The sequence below is a fragment of the Aulonocara stuartgranti genome (genome assembly GCF_965226115.1).
Source record: "Aulonocara stuartgranti genome assembly, chromosome: 18".
NCBI lineage: Eukaryota > Metazoa > Chordata > Actinopteri > Cichliformes > Cichlidae > Aulonocara > Aulonocara stuartgranti.
In genome coordinates, this window is record NC_138954.1 from 744,662 (window position 1) to 761,625 (window position 16,964).

Here is a 16,964-nt window from a genome sequence, read left to right on the forward strand (position 1 = left end):
GATTGTGAGGACTTTTTGGAGATGTGAGCTAACAAAGAGCAAACAGAGGACAGGACTGCGCTGCGCTGCATTCAAACAGCAGGCGCTGAAATCAGCCTGGATTTGAGCTTTTCTCTGACCTGGATCCATCACTCAATCCTGTGAATCGTTTGAAAAACTTTTTGTTTGGCGGTGAAACGTGTGTTTGATGGTGCGTTCAGGTGCACCTTCTAAACTCAGTAATCTAGCCTGAAAAGGTTTTTCCTTGGTTTCCTTTCTTCTTCTGCAGAGCTGTAAAGAGTTCAGTGTTAACGTCATAACAATACGTCTTTTTTATTTCTCCATCAGTGACGTCAGAGTGGTCGCCCGGGCCCTTTGTGATGATGTCACATAAAAGCTAAAGTGGTACACAGCACGTGCACGGTTCCTGTGGTCACATTTACACACGTGTGAGAACAACAAAGTCCACCATGTTGTTGTTCAGAGTCACGGACGCGACTGAAAGAAGTGACACAGAGTTTAATGTGCAGCTCGGCACAGTGACACCTAATATTGAATTTATGAACTGTAGTGGCAGTGCGGTGCTGCTGCTGTGCTGAGGGGGCTTTACCTTCCAGATGTTCGTCTGAATAAATGCAGATCTGAGATCAGTGACTTACAGCTGACTGGACGGCTTTACTCTCACACACGAGCGACGCAGTCATGCTGTAAAGTCCTGTTAATGTTTCTGTGGTTGTGACTTCTTTCTTCTGTCTCGCCAGACGTCCCACAGCAGCAGGTCTGTGAGGAGGAGGAGGAGGAGGAGGTTCTCCTTGAGCAGCAGCTCTGGAACCAGGAGAGGAGCTCCAGTGTGGAGCAGGAGGAACCAGAAGCTCCACAGATTAAAGAGGAACAGGAGGAACTGTGCAGCAGTCAGCAGGGAGAGCAGCTGGGACTGAAGGAGGAGCCTGAAGTTCATAATGATCCTGTGCAGTACGAGGAAGAGATGGAGCGTCAGCGCAGACTGCTGGATATCACCTGGAAACCCCAAATCAAGCTGCACAGGACAGGTGAGTGTCCCTCTGAGGGAGGATCCTGATCACAGCTCTGTGGTACGTTTACTTTGAGGCTGCAGGGATGTTTCTGGAGGACAGAAGGTGGATGTGTCTCTGTTTAAACAAACATTCAGCTTTAAACTCACCCGAGGACGCTGCTGTGAGGCAGGGTTGGGGTTTTCCTCTCACACTTCAATTCAATTCAGTTTTATTTCCACAGCGCCAAATCACAACAACAGTCGCCTCAAGGTGTTTTATATTGTAATGTAGATGCTACAATAACACATACAGAGGAAAAACCCAACAATCATATGACCCCCTATGAGCAAGCACTTTGGCAACAGTGGGAAGGAAAAACTCCCTTTTAACAGGAAGAAACCTCTGACAGAACCAGGCTCAGGGAGGGGCGGGGCCATCTGCTGTGATTGGTTGGGGTGAGAGAAGGAAGACAGGATAAAGACATGCTGTGGAAGAGAGACAGAGGTTAATAACAGATATGATTCAATGCAGAGAGGTCTGTTAATACATAGTGAGTGAGAAAGGTGACTGGAAAGGAAAAACTCAATGCATCATGGGAATCCCCGGCAGCCTACGTCTTGAATCTTGAAATCTAATAATGAATTACAGTCGTCCAGCCTGGAAGTAATAAATGCATGAACTAGTTTTTCAGCGTCACTCTGAGACAGGATATTTCTAACTTTAGAGATGTTGCACAAATGGAAGAAAGCAGTCTTACATATTTGTTTAATATGTGTGTGAAAGACTCACAAAGACTCTCATACACCCCCTATATACAGGGAGTGCAGAATTATTAGGCAAGTTGTATTTTTGAGGAATAATTTTATTATTGAACAACAACCATGTTCTCAATGAACCCAAAAAACTCATTAATATCAAAGCTGAATGTTTTTGAAAGTAGTTTTTAGTTTGTTTTTAGTTTTAGCTATTTTAGGGGGATATCTGTGTGTGCAGGTGACTATTACTGTGCATAATTATTAGGCAACTTAACACAAAACAAATATATACCCATTTCAATTATTTATTTTTACCAGTGACACCAATATAACATCTCCACATTCACAAATATACATTTCTGACATTCAAAAACAAAACAAAAACAAATCAGCGACCAATATAGCCACCTTTCTTTGCAAGGACACTCAAAAGCCTGCCATCCATGGATTCTGTCAGTGTTTTGATCTGTTCACCATCAACATTGCGTGCAGCAGCAACCACAGCCTCCCAGACACTGTTCAGAGAGGTGTACTGTTTTCCCTCCTTGTAAATCTCACATTTGATGATGGACCACAGGTTCTCAATGGGGTTCAGATCAGGTGAACAAGGAGGCCATGTCATTAGTTTTCTTCTTTTATACCCTTTCTTACCAGCCACGCTGTGGAGTACTTGGACGCGTGTGATGGAGCATTGTCCTGCATGAAAATCATGTTTTTCTTGAAGGATGCAGACTTCTTCCTGTACCACTGCTTGAAGAAGGTGTCTTCCAGAAACTGGCAGTAGGACTGGGAGTTGAGTTTGACTCCATCCTCAACCCGAAAAGGCCCCACAAGCTCATCTTTGATGATACCAGCCCAAACCAGTACTCCACCTCCACCTTGCTGGCGTCTGAGTGGGACTGGAGCTCTCTGCCCTTTACCAATCCAGCCACAGGCCCATCCATCTGGCCCATCAAGACTCACTCTCATTTCATCAGTCCATAAAACCTTAGAAAAACCAGTCTTGAGATATTTCTTGGCCCAGTCTTGACGTTTCAGCTTGTGTGTCTTGTTCAGTGGTGGTCGTCTTTCAGCCTTTCTTACCTTGGCCATGTCTCTGAGTATTGCACACCTTGTGCTTTTGGGCACTCCAGTGATGTTGCAGCTCTGAAATATGGCCAAACTGGTGGCAAGTGGCATCTTGGCAGCTGCACGCTTGACTTTTCTCAGTCCATGGGCAGTTATTTTGCGCCTTGGTTTTTCCACACGCTTCTTGCGACCCTGTTGACTATTTTGAATGAAACGCTTGATTGTTCGATGATCACGCTTCAGAAGCTTTGCAATGTTGAGACTGCTGCATCCCTCTGCAAGATATCTCACTATTTTTGACTTTTCTGAGCCTGTCAAGTCCTTCTTTTGACCCATTTTGCCAAAGGAAAGGACGTTGCCTAATAATTATGCACACCTGATATAGGGTGTTGATGTCATTAGACCACACCCCTTCTCATTACAGAGATGCACATCACCTAATATGCTTAATTGGTAGTAGGCTTTCGAGCCTATACAGCTTGGAATATTGATCGATCGATCTCTAACAAAAGAACCAAGGAAGCTAGGCCTGTTCCGTGAGCGTGTCCTTGAATTGAAGCGTGGGTGTGCGATGTAGCCCGACTTTCACTCGGTGTGGCCAATTTATACATGAAGGAAGTGGAAAACAGGGCTCTGTTATCGTACCCTGGAAAACCACCAAGTCGTTGGTTCAGGTATGTGAATGAACCTCGGGCTGCCACGATTAGTCGACTATCAAAATCGTTGACCATTAATTTAATTTTCGACGCGTCGTTTGAAGCTTTGTAAAATCCTGAAAGACGCAGGAATAAGTAGCAGGATTTAAGAGTGTAATAACGGACTGAAACAGAAGATGGCAGCACTGCATGTACAAGGATGCCAGCTGCCGTTAAACCCCGAAGAAGAAGAAGCTGTGTCCGGTATTGTAGCTGTGTCCAAATTTAAGGGCCGAATCCTTCGGAGGCTGCAATTGTAGACCGATTACGCTACGACGCGACGAAGACTTCTCCTAATGCGGCCGACAAAGGCGTCCTTCCCCAGATTTGACAGATGGGGCAGGTGTATCCTTCGTGGCCCAACCAATCCCAGATTTCATAGCGTGGCCCCAGTGTTAATATTACTCTTATTATTCTTTCTGGGTCACAAAATAAACGTTTAACATATTTTCAGGCGAGAATGTAGCTGTGTAAACCTCAAATATCTGCTCAGTTTATCAGGACACCACATATTTTCAAAAGCGCTCCGACGTTTTCGGAGACGTCTGTTACCCACTAGCTCGATAGCTAGCCGGGGGCTAGGCTCACTAGCGCCGTGAGAACACCGGACTCCCGGCAAATCGTTTTCAAACCCACCACCATCTTTCGCTACTCAGGTTAAACAGGATATATGAGTCACTGAGATAACTTAAAAATGTTATTGTTTGGCTTTTTTCAGTATTTTATTTGTTCCTGAGTAAATCGGTTTGGCTGAGATTAAAGTTAAAGTTTTCACTAGAGATGGACCGATCCGATATTACGTATCGGTATCGGTCCGATACTGATCTAAATTACTGGATCAGATATCAGAGAGAAATAAAAAATGTAATCGATCCATTAAATATCACAAAAGCACCTCACAAAACTTGCGACACGGCGTAACTCGGCTCATAATCTTAGGACATCGGAGCAGTGTGCATCACGTGATAGAGCGGCTGTGGCGTGCGAGACCTGTCGCCGGTCTGTTTGAACATTTGTAGCCTCGCTACCAAACCAGCATTTCATCTCTGACAGAGTGATCCCAGAGAGAAGTAAAGCAAGTGTGTAAGTCCATCTCTGAATGTTTGTAAAGCATTCCAGCCTTAAGCTTAACAACCGATATATGGAGCGACTGCCTCTTCTTGCTGCTACTTCAATCATGAAACTGATCAATGATCAGCTGATCGTCTCTCTTGTTTGTTTTTGGCCCACTTTGCACCAGAAAGAGGAAACCAGCGGCTGAACAACAGCAGCACGTTTAAGCTTGATCAGCTGTTGTTAGAATTTATTTAATATTAAACCCGATTCTTTGATCCCCATGACAGAACAGAGAAAACCCGACTCAGAGTGGTCAAAACATTTATAATTCTTTATCCAATCATCTTCCCTGCACAGCCCAAAGCCAGCTGCAGAATCTCTAACATTACAGGCTAAACATGTCTCATATAGGTGTTATTTTGGTACTTTACACGTCACACACAGTTTCAACACAAACAAATCCTTATATGTTAGTAGTTCCTCTTTTTCTGTCTAGTTTCCTGTATTTATTAATATACTTGTACAGCTGCACACTAACTTCCTGTTTTTCAGTCTGGCTGAACACTTAGTTTGTGAGTCAAAAGTGGCCTTGCTTTACAAGCCTTCATTATTAAAGTAAATAAAACAATATAATTAGAAAATAAGCACTAAGAATATATGTTTATTCCATAACACTTTGCACACCAGGATCTTTTTCTACAGCTGACGTAACTGTGCAGGGGCGGATCTAGCAAAGTTTAGCCAGGGGGGCCGATAGGGCATGAACAGGGAAAAGGGGGCACAAAGACATACTTTTCTTTCTTATTCTCATTTAAAATGTCGAGCTTTTAATAAATAATTATCTGAATCTTACAACCAAAGTTTTAATTTGATGTAAAATGTAATGAAGTCCATTACTGTATATAGTGACTGTTAAGTCTAATATACCCTAGTAAGCTATAGTACTTTTTCCTTTGGGAACCATCTGTGCAGTCTGCAGCTCTGTAGAAGAAAGATGTTGAATCTATTTAATTATTCTTGAAAAATTTATTTCTGTGCATTTTTTTTTTCTTTTGCTGGGAGTTTGCAACCCTGTTAGTTAGGTTGCTTAATATTTCTGCTAAGTACTCTTTAAAACACCAGAGTAGGGAGGATGGAGCAGGTTTAAGTTTATTTGATTGATCAGTTTTGCTGAACTATGAAATATTTTGGCTGCAGTGCATTTTTTGCATACAAGTGTAACAGAATAGCTTCAGTGTTGTTTAGTTTGTTTGTGTTAAACTTGAGTATGAACTTATGCAAAATGCAGCAAGATATTAAAAAAACTGTTTTATTGCTTAAATACACTATGTCAGTATCAGGCATAAAAGTGGTATTGTGCCATCTCTACTTTTCACACAGCTGAATAAACGTCAAGCAGAAAACTGATTAAACAGAAGTGTGAGAAGTGCTCGAGAATTTACTCCGGTGTCCTGTTATATTTTAGATAGCAAGGAGCAGACGGCTGAGTTTACTAAACTGCACCGAGACAATCTGCAAATGTTATTAAAAGGTTAATAGAGTATCATCTTGTCTTTATTTTTAGTTAGCACATATCTTAAACACTTCAAGCTGTAAGCTAATGATAGTTATATAAGAGGAGACGCATGCTGGTGGATGCATGATCTGATTAGTCGACTAATCGCAAAAATAATCGGTGACTAGCCAACTATCAGAATAATCGTTTGTGCCAGACGAAGGTGACACCTTTGTGAAAATCAAATCTCAGGACGTACCACAATTCACGGATCACATTAACTCGCTGGACCGACACATCAGATTCACCAGGGAGGATATGAAAAGTGGCAGGTTAGCCTTCTTGGACTGTGAGATTTCCATCAGTAATGGGGGACATCTAAAAGCTGACCCTGAGTAAATGTGGTTATCCCAGCTGGACTTTTGTCAAAGCTGGAGAAGAAAAAACCCTCAGTGATCCCGTATGTGTCAGCAGTATGGGAACAATTGAGACCCATTTTCTCTAAACACAGCGTCTTTGTGGCTTTTAAACCACAAAACAGGTGAACTCAGGTGCCTGTCCACATTCATGAGTGATGCAGTCATGCTGTAAAGTCCTGTTAATGTTTCTGCGGTTGCATCAGTAACTTCTTTCTTCTGTCGCTCCAGACGTCCCACAGCAGGAGGTCTGTGAGGAGGAGGAGGAGGTTCTCCCTGAGCAGCAGCTCTGGAACCAGGAGAGGAGCTCCAGTGTGGAGCAGGAGGAACCAGAAGCTCCACAGATTAAAGAGGAAGAGGAGGAACTGTGCAGCAGTCAGGAGGGAGAGCAGCTGGGACTGAAGGAGGAGCCTGGTACCTTTATGGTGACTGCTGCTGAGGAAGGAGAGCACAGTGAACCAGGAGGAGACGGGGAGCAGCTCCTCTGTGATGACTCTCCTCAAAGTGAAAGCACAGATGAAGAATCCAGCAAGTGTGAAGAGTCAGGGTTAAGTGAAACTGTGACCTCAGTGCCAAAGAAGAGGAAGAAGCGAGACAGACGTCAGGATGATGTGGAGAGCTGGACTGTGTCAGAGAGTCCCTGCAATGCTGCCACAGGTAGAGAGTCTGATGTTTGCCAAAAATCCATCAAGCGTCAGGCCCAAAGAAAGAAACCCAACACTGATGTGAAACCCTATCCTTGTGATACATGTGGGAAAAGTTTTAGAGCTAGAAGTACGTGGAAACGTCACCTTGTAACCCACACAGGTGAGAGGCCATATCCCTGTGATACATGTGGGAAAAGTTTCAGACGAAGCAGTAATTTGTATGATCACATGAGAACTCACACAGGTGAGAGGCCATATCCCTGTGATACATGTGGGAAAAGTTTCAGTCGAAGCAGTACTTTGTATATCCACATGAGAACCCACACAGGTGAGAAGCCATATCACTGTGATACATGTGGGAAAAGCTTCAGTCAAAGCAGTAATTTGTATATTCACAAGAAAACTCACACAGGTGAAAAACTGTTTGCTTGTGACACATGTGGCAAAAGCTTCACTGATAGAAGTACCTGGAAATACCACCTTATCACTCACACAGGTGAGAGGCCATATCCCTGTGATACATGTGGGAAAAGTTTTACTCGAAGCAGTCATTTGTATATTCACATGAGAACCCACACAGGTGAAAGGCCATATCCCTGTGATACATGTGGGAAAAGTTTCAGTTCAAGCAGTCGTTTGTATATTCACAGGAGAATCCACACAGGTGAAAAGCTGTTTACGTGTGAAACATGTGGGAAAAGTTTCAGTCGAAGCAGTACTTTGTATATTCACAAGAAAACTCACACAGGTGAGAGGCCGTATACCTGTGATACATGTGGGAAAAGTTTCAGTCGAAGCAGTCATATGTATATTCACAAGAAAACTCACACAGGGGAGAGGCCGTATACTTGTGATACATGTGGGAAAAGTTTCAGTCGAAGCAGTACTTTGTATATTCACAAGAAAACTCACACAGGTGAGAGGCCGTATACCTGTGATACATGTGGGAAAAGCTTCAGTCAAAAAAGTAGCTTGATGTGTCACAAGAAAACTCACACAGCTGAGAAGCCAGAGGCTCATAAAACATTTCAGTGTGAGTAGGAATTTGATAGACTGCATGAGAACTCTCACAGGTTGTTTTCCAGAAATATCTGTCTTTTATGCTGTATTCCTGTTTGTGGTCACTGTTTTATTTGAGACTCAGAATCCCTCTGGCCTTTTCTGCCTGCTTTAGTCTGTAATGGTCTCTTTAGAGCACGTTGTTTCTTCTCATGCGTTCATTTATTTTTTGATTTCATCCACTTGTTTTGGGGTTTCTTTTCAGCCTTTAGAGGCGATAGTTAAACTTGTTTTTTTTGCAGCAATATGTTAACATCCAGGCATCCATGAAAACCGAATTTATTAAATTTAACAAAGTTAGCCGGAAGTTAGCTCGCTAGCTTCCATCTAAGCATGATATAGCATGTTCTGACTGAGAGATTTCTGAATAAATTCAAACGTACAGCTCTGCTATCACTTCCAACATAAATGAAGACAGGAAACTAAACAGCAGTGACCTTTGTAGGGTTACTGAAGTTGGGCTAGCTGGTATATAATGATGTGCTACGTGATCGCTAGCGACACAGCTATGTTAGCGTAACATAAACACAGTGAAGCTGGAGGATGAACGCCAACTTTTTCCACTCCATAAAAGTTAACGTGAGGGTTCCTCATGGTTGGAGACAAATGCAATCGCATGGCAGGATGCTGTAAACGGACCAAACTTCAGTCAGGAGAACAACTGAGATAATCCATCCACAATACGAGGTTAGTCATTAATATACTGCAACAACATGGGAATAGAGCAGCTGTGATAGAATACAGCATTGATGAATCAATGGTACAGAAGTGGAGGAAGCAAGAAGAATGAGCTAAGTAAAGTTTGACTCATCTGACTGTTTTGTTTCGCTTAAAGTGCCTTATAATCCAAAAAATACGGTATGTATAACACATAAAGGTGAACTGAAACTGGAGTCTGTTCCAAAGATGATTAAAACGCTGTACTGTTGTGCATATCCTGGCAGAATTCATGATTTCTTAACCATTTTTCAGACAAGTTTTTCTTTCACTCATGGTTAGTGGTTGGCTGAAGACGTTTATTGTCAAACAACTGTGTTTACTCTTTAAATCACGATCACTACACAAATTACCCAAATGATCCTGATCAAAAGTTTACATACCTGGTGAGTGGGCCTGATGACATACACAGAACTTGACACAAAAGGGTTAGAATGGCTATGAAAGGTAACTGTAGAAAGGACCGTGACCCGATACACTGTTCCCCTGGTTCGGCACATACGTCCACCAGCTGTCTGGCGCTCTCCCGTCTCTGGTCTCCAACCACAATATAAAACTTCATTAGCTTGATCATGTCCACCTGTGTTGTGTCCTGTAATGACTGTACCATATTGCACCACTAGTGGGTGGTGTCGTGAAATAAGAGTAAAGTGGAGTTGGTAAAATTTTAGAATATAGTTAAGATGGCTAACTGATAACTTGATGAGTCTCCCTATGATGTAAAGTCTGTGCTGAAATCATTAAAGAGCACTATTCCTTGATGAGGACTGGTTCATTACCGGCCGCTGCTACATTTTGGCAGCGAGTAACCCTGCGTGGTTTTTCTGCTTAGTTTTTTGCTGAGTCATCGTGGCTGCAAACGTCCATCCACCGCCGATGTTTTTGCCTTGCCCTGGAGATCCTGCTTTGCCCTTCAACATGTGGATGCGTATGTTCAACAATTATTTGCTTGTGATCAATGCAACAGGGAATGCTTGGCCTGAAGCACAAAGAGCTACTTTACTTCACTGCTTGGGAACAGAGGGACAAAGGATTTTCTACTCACTGCCAAATACAGGTGATACTTTCGCCTCTGCTGTTACTGAACAACACTTTTCAGCCAAGGTGAATGTTGTTGCTGATATCTCTGAACTGAGTTGCTTCTAAATGTGAGTTTGATGACAGGACAGAAGAAATGATCCGTGATCAGCTACATGTGTCTAGCCCCAGCATAAGAGAGACTCTTGCTTGAACCTCATTTGACGCTAACAACGGCCACAAAAAACAAAACCTTTGTACTGTTCAGTTTGTACTGCTGCTCATTCCTGTGCAATATCCCCTCTGCCCCCCCTCACATTCCTATTTAAGATTTTCTTTATTCAATCACTAGTGTGTACATATATTTATATATACACACATACATACATATATTTAGTCAGTTAACTGAAAATCTTTTTTCTTTTACTACATCTTATTAATATTTTGCTCTTTACTATTTTTCTATTTATTTTTTATTATTTTATTTTCTTCTACTGTACCATTCTGCTGAGTGACTGTCTTCTGCTCGTTAAAAAATACATTTCATTGCGATGATGACCCTGTGCTAACTTGCATATGACAAATAAAACTGAAACTGAGCTGCTGATTACAGTTCAATAAACCGAGATAACTTCAATAGATTGGTGGCTGTTTTATTCACATCCTGACCGCATGAGGCCACGGTGATAACAACCTCCACCTTCCTTTGAACCTCCTCATTAACAGCAGGTTTCCAACCTTATAAACAGTGTTTGCTCTTTGAACTGTGTCTTTATTTCACATTTCATATACAAGGCTCAGTACTACAGGCGCAAAAAATCGGTGTGCCATGGGTTCCCCAGTTTCACCCATTGTGGCTAATTTGGACATTCAGGAAGTAGCACTGGAGTACTGAAGTGCTCAGCAGCGGTGCTAGTTTCAGTCATTATGCAAATGTTCAGTTTTGTTGGAAGGTTGGGGAAACCTGCAGTCAGCTGAGGCTGAAGAAGTTACTTAGATGAGTTTCTCCAACTGAAAATGTCCAGTTGAACAGAATCTACTTTCTGTGGTAAAATAATCACGGTTTGTTCAGAATTGTCAAAGAGCTCAGGTTGTGTTCACATGCTGCCGAGTCCTCACTGAGTGGCCTCCACAGGTCTGAGTCTCTGCCTGAAAGTGCTGCGCTGGACATTTACCTGGGGTCAGATCTTCCTGCAGACAGACTGAGCCTGCAAGCTTCATAGGATGTTCTCTAAACTTAGTAAGGATTCAGTCTTTTTACATCGGATGAAGAATCATCACCACATCATCCATTTCCCGTCCTACAGCTCACAGTGACACATCACCTATGAAAGCAACAGGTTGGCTAAATATTCATTAATGTTGTGACTCACATTTCATTCCATGAGCTGCTGTTCGTGGTTGAACTGAGAAAAGAAGTAACTGGTGTTAGGATGGTGGAGCGCAGAGGGGGCTTGGAGATGGTGAGTATAACTGGTATTTTGCTTACTTGTAGCCGGAGTGGAGCTTGGCTTTGAGGGAAAGGCGGTGAGTAGCCAGGTAGGTTATTGGTATGAGCTGGCTGACCTGAGCTCTGCTGTGTCCGAGAGACTGAGAGATGGGGGAGGGCAGGCAGGTAAGGATCAGGGAGGTTTCCAGACTGGAGAGATTGTCCTAGAGAAGCTGCAGCTGAAGGTAAGTGGCGTGGAGAGTCCAGGTGAGTGGTGGCACAGGACAACAACTTAAGTGAAGTACAAAGAGCCAATAGCATGGAACATGGAGCCAATTACCAACTTGAGGTAGCTGACAAACTGGCGGTGAAGGAGAGTCAACGCAGAGCTTAAATCCTCAAACTGATTACCCAGAATCAGCTCCAGGTGTGTGGGACTCTACTAAATCTGATGTTGACATAGGGTGAACCTTTCCTGTCTCGTCCTTTGCCTTCTGTACCGTGTTGACAGCCTCTGTGTAACTTATGTTGTGAACTACTTTAACTTGTTTGACCTCCATGGCCTTCTTTCTGACTTCACAACGCCCATAATTCTGTGCTGCCCCCCACAGTTACTGCATTTATCCTGTACACTATCCCCACATTCCTCACACCTGTGTTCACCTCCACACCTGGGGCACCTGTGTTTCCCCTTGCAAACTGCAGCGATGTGCCCATATCTTTGACATTTATAGCACCCGAGGGGCAGGGGAACATATGCTCTAACAGGAAAGCTCATGCATCCTATTTGAACTCTATCTGGCAGGATAGCCTCCTGAATTCCAAAAGTGCTGACACGCTACCAGCCCTCTTCCCATTCATTGTTTTTAATAGTCTTTTACCCTGCTGACCTCACCACCATGAATAAACTGCTTGAGCTTTTCTAGATCCTCCTCTACTGCAATACCTATAATCTAAGAAGCCTTGGATGAACCGGGATGTTTGTCTCCTCCTGAAGGCCCGCAACACCGCCTTCAGGTCAGGAGATGCACACGCCTACAGCACAGCCAGGGCTAATCTAAAGAAGGGCATCAAAAAAGCCAAACACCATTACAAAAAGAAGGTAGAAGAACACTTCTCCAACTCCAACCCCCGACGCATGTGGCAAGGACTCCAGACCATCACAGACTACAGGACCACCAAACCCTCCCCCGCATCCTCTGATGTCTCCTTCCTCAACGAGCTCAACAACTTTTATGCTCGTTTTGAGCGAGGGAACCCCACAACCACAACCAAAGCAGACGTGACGCCAGACCACCAACCTCTGACTCTCTCCCCCACCGATGTAGGAGCGGTGCTGAGCAGGATCAATGTCCACAAGGCTGCAGGCCCTGATGGCATCCCCGGGCGTGTTCTCAGAGCGTGTTCTGGGGAGCTTACAGGAGTGCTGACAGACATATTCAATCTGTCCTTGGCCCACGCTGTGGTACCGGCCTGCTTCAAATCCACCTCCATCGTCCCGATACTCAAAAACTCCAACCCATCTAGCCTCAGTGATTACCGCCCAGTAGCACTCACCCCCATCAAGAACAACAACAACAACAATCTTTATTTATAGAGCACATTAAAAGCCAGGGGCATGCCAAAGTGCTTTACATAAAACAATAAAACAATAAAATGATTTACACTAAAACATCGGAGTCATATAAGTGTGGGATTATGTTCACAGGTAAAAACCACTAATAGGAATAATCTATAGCACACAGCTATAGCAGAGTAAAGCTGTACCATCAAACACAGTGATAGAAAACATTGACAGCGCAGGACAACGCAAAACAACCAGACACATTAATAGAATAACTCACAGAAGCGAGGCGAGAATTTAACTAGTAGAAAAAGCAAGTTCAAACAAATATGTTTTAAGCCGTGATTTAAAAGATTGAATAGAATCAGACGCCCGGATGCCAATCGGGAGATTGTTCCACAGCTCAGGTGCAGCTAGAGCAAACGCTCGATCACCTCTAGACTTCAAGCGAGATCTGGGCTGAACCAACAATAACTGTGAGGAAGATCTTAAGGCCCTCGTAGGAAGATATGAATTTAAGAGTTCCTTAAGATAACTTGGCCCTGTGTTATTAGTAATTTTAAAAGTAAACAACAGAATTTTGAATTGAATACGAAATTTCACAGGCAACCAGTGCAGATCAGCAAATCATCACTAAGTGCTTAGAGCAGCTGGTCCTAGCACACTTCAAATCCTGTCTCCCCCCCACCCTGGACCCCCACCAATTCGCATACCGCCAGAACAGGAGCACAGAGGATGCAGTCTCCATCGCACTGCACTCTGTCCTCTCACACCTGGACAACAACAACACCTACACCAGAATGCTGTTTATAGACTTCAGTTCAGCATTCAATACAATCCTTCCCTCACAACTCATCAGGAAACTGACAGACCTGGGCATCAGTTCCCTCATCTGCAAATGGTTACTGGACTTCCTGACCAACCGCCCCCAACATGTCCGGCTGGATAACCGCTGCTCATCTACAATCACGATGAACACCGGTGTACCACAAGGCTGTGTGATGAGCCCTTTCCTCTACTCCCTCTTCACCCACGACTGCAGACCTGCTGATGGTTCCAACACCATCATTAAGTTTGCAGATGACACCACGGTGATTGGCCTCATCAGTGACAACGATGAGACCAGTCTGGTATGGGAACTGCTCTGCCTCGGACCGGAAGGCGTTGCAGAGGGTCGTGAAAACTGCCCAGCGCATCGCCGGAGCACCACTTCCTGCCATAAAAGACATCTACAGGAAGCGGTGTCTGAAAAGGGCTGGGAAAATCATCAAAGACCCCAGTCACCCATCACATGGACTCTTCACCCTCCTGCCCTCTGGGAGGCGCTACAGGAGCCTCCGGACTAAGACCACCAGGTACCGGAACAGCTTCTTCCCCACAGCTGTCAGACTCCTGAACTCTGCCTCCTGACATCTGACCAACGTTAACACATGGACTGAACATACACACACCCACAATGGACAACTGTACCCTCAAACACACAATAATAACATGGACTGAACCACCACTCACAACCACCAGCACTTTATACAGCCTCTGTAGAAACTATCCACACCCTCACTTATCTTAACTGCACTACTGTATAGCTCTGTGTAAATAATCATTCTGTACAATATGATAATTTTTAATCCTACAACTGTTTATAACCTGCATAGTTCCCATTTCTGTATAACTGTATATCTCAGATTTCTGTATAGTTTTTCATATTTATATCCTGTTCGTAGCCTGTACATAAAGTTCTGCTCAAGATGGAAAGTTTGAATCCACTGGAAGGGCTGAAACTAGTGGGGATGTGGACACCAGTCTCGGTTCATCAGTCTAAGCTGTATATGGCTGCCATGGGACTGGACTCTGAACCCGACACCAGGAAAATTGTGTTGCTGCTCACGGTGGCTGGTCCTCACACCGCTGAAGTCTTCAACACGTTCAAGTTCGAGGAAGTTGGTGACAGAAATAAGCGGTTGAAAAGTTGACCACAGAAGAACACAGTATATGATGGGTACATCTTCTGATCTCAGATGCAGCAACCAGAAGACACTTTTGATTGCTTTGTGACTGATCTGAAGCTTAAAGCACAGTCATGTGATTTTGGGGGGTAAAAAAATTCTGTGGTCTGTGATCCAATTGTGAATGTGATCCATGACAAACGGACTAGAGAACGGCTGCTCAGACGTGCCGAACCAACTGTGGATGAAGCAGAAAGACTGTGTCATGCAAGTGAGTTAGCTTCGCAGCATGCAAAGGCATTTAATGGAACAAGTGTCACTGCAGTGCACGACAGTGTGAAAATAGCTGTGGTTAAAAAGAAAATGAAGAAGAATGTGTCACCAGCAAAGATAATCCAATGTACTCCTGAATAGGGATGGGTATCGAAACCCGGTTCTTGTTGAGAACCGGTTCCCACTGTTTCAATTCCTTGGAATCGTTTGCCATTTTTGCAAACGATTCCTTTATCTATTCCAGTCGCCCCGAATGCAGAGCGTCATTTACCTGGCAGGAAACACGGCGCGTAAGCGGCTCAAAAGTTTGGTTATACTTTACGAGAACGGATGACAACAGGACAACTCGCAATACTTGCAAGTAGATGTTTCATTTAAGGGAGGAAACACTACGAATATGCAAAAGCATTTGCTCACAAAACACGCGATGACCTTAAATGAATGTCGTGTTTTTAATTCTGCTCCGGACTCGTGAATCTCAACCGAGCAGCAGCGGTAACGTTTGCACGTCCTCTGCCGTTAATGCGGCAGGTAAATAATCAACTTAAGCTGGGCAGACACTGTGCGATTTTTTTCAGTCGCGCGATTCAGCTCCTGCTCAAACTGCACGATTGACTCGCAGGGGTTAGAAGTTCATAGGTCACGATGCAGGTCTCACACTATACCGCCCGATGCTCTGATGCGACCTGAGCGCTCACACTGTGCCTCCATAAAATGAAGGTTATAACAGAAATTATGTCGCTCTCTCTGTCTTTCACTCACACAGACACACCACTTTGATAAATTGCTAATGAAAAACATGATCAGCTGTGATTGAGCAGCATGTAGATCCAACTATTTTCACGGTTGTTGTGGTCATGATAATTTTGTGAGGCCACATCGAAAAGGCTCGGATGAGCTTTCCAAAGCTCTACAAGTTGTGCCTCCATTGCTTGTGTCCAGTTCACACGCTGCACAGCCGTGCTGCTCCGTCTTTTTCACCGACATTTATATGTTTGCACGTGAGCAGTGTGAGAAGCTGCGGTGACACCCTCACGACGGTCGTGAGGATTTCAACCAACCGACCAAGCGATTGATGATCGGGGGCTGGTCTTGAGGTGTAAATCGCTTCTCGTTACCCCACGTATACTACACGTCGTACGATTAAGGCCAAAATCGGGCCGATCACCAAAACGGTCGCACGACTGACAAATCGGCTCAAAATGGGCCAAAAAGCCGCACAGCGTAAGCCCAGCATAACAGTGCATATTATGTTAGCGCGATCTGCCTTATTACAAACCTGCCATTACTGTGCGTTTAGGTGACCATGATGAGACAGAGTCTGGCTCAGATGCTGGCAGTTCTCGCTGCAGTCTGCCGGCAGCGTCTCCTTTCAGGCAGGATAGACGAATGTCACCGAGCAGTGACTCAGTTTGTGGTCAAAGGCTTGCAGCCGTTTGCCACAGCAGATGATTTTCAGTAAGTGAATGTGTTTAATTGTAGGCAGGGACATTACTGGATATTCTTGTGTAATTGCTACAGAATAATTTATGTTATACTTTGTTATTGCTGCAGAAGAATATTTATTTTATTATTTTACATTTACAATGTTTTTCCTGGGGACCCTGTGACACCCCATTGAAGAGCCGCAGGCTGGATCTCTTAAGATCTCACTGTTGGGTTTGTAAGGCCATGTTACTCCTAAATTTCTATCTTGTTCAAAGAGAAGATATAAAACAAAGTTCTGAGCTAATCGACCTTAGTGTTCTCCTTTTTTAAAGAGAATCGATAAAGAATCGATAAAGAATCGAATCGTTAAACAGAATCGAAAATGGAATCGGAATCGTGAAAATCGT

At 43.9% G+C, this 16,964-nt stretch overlaps 1 protein-coding gene across 5 annotated transcripts in view; it reads left to right on the forward strand.

Moving 5' to 3' along the window:
• The window catches only part of LOC309693925 (uncharacterized protein), an 85,950-nt gene extending 75,396 nt beyond the window's left edge, over positions 1 to 10,554 (forward strand). For 2 of the 5 annotated variants that reach the window (XM_082513586.1, XM_082513587.1), the window contains exons 4-5: positions 779 to 1,028; positions 6,709 to 10,554. In XM_082513586.1, coding sequence (XP_082369712.1) covers positions 779 to 1,028; positions 6,709 to 8,165 — 1,707 coding nt within the window. In that variant the 3' untranslated portion in view covers positions 8,166 to 10,554. Of the gene's footprint in view, positions 1 to 740; positions 1,029 to 2,401; positions 2,467 to 6,708 lie in introns of those variants that run through there. The other 3 variants (XM_082513592.1, XM_082513588.1, XM_082513589.1) reach the window with 3 other exon arrangements.
• The last annotated feature ends 6,410 nt before the right edge of the window (positions 10,555 to 16,964 follow it).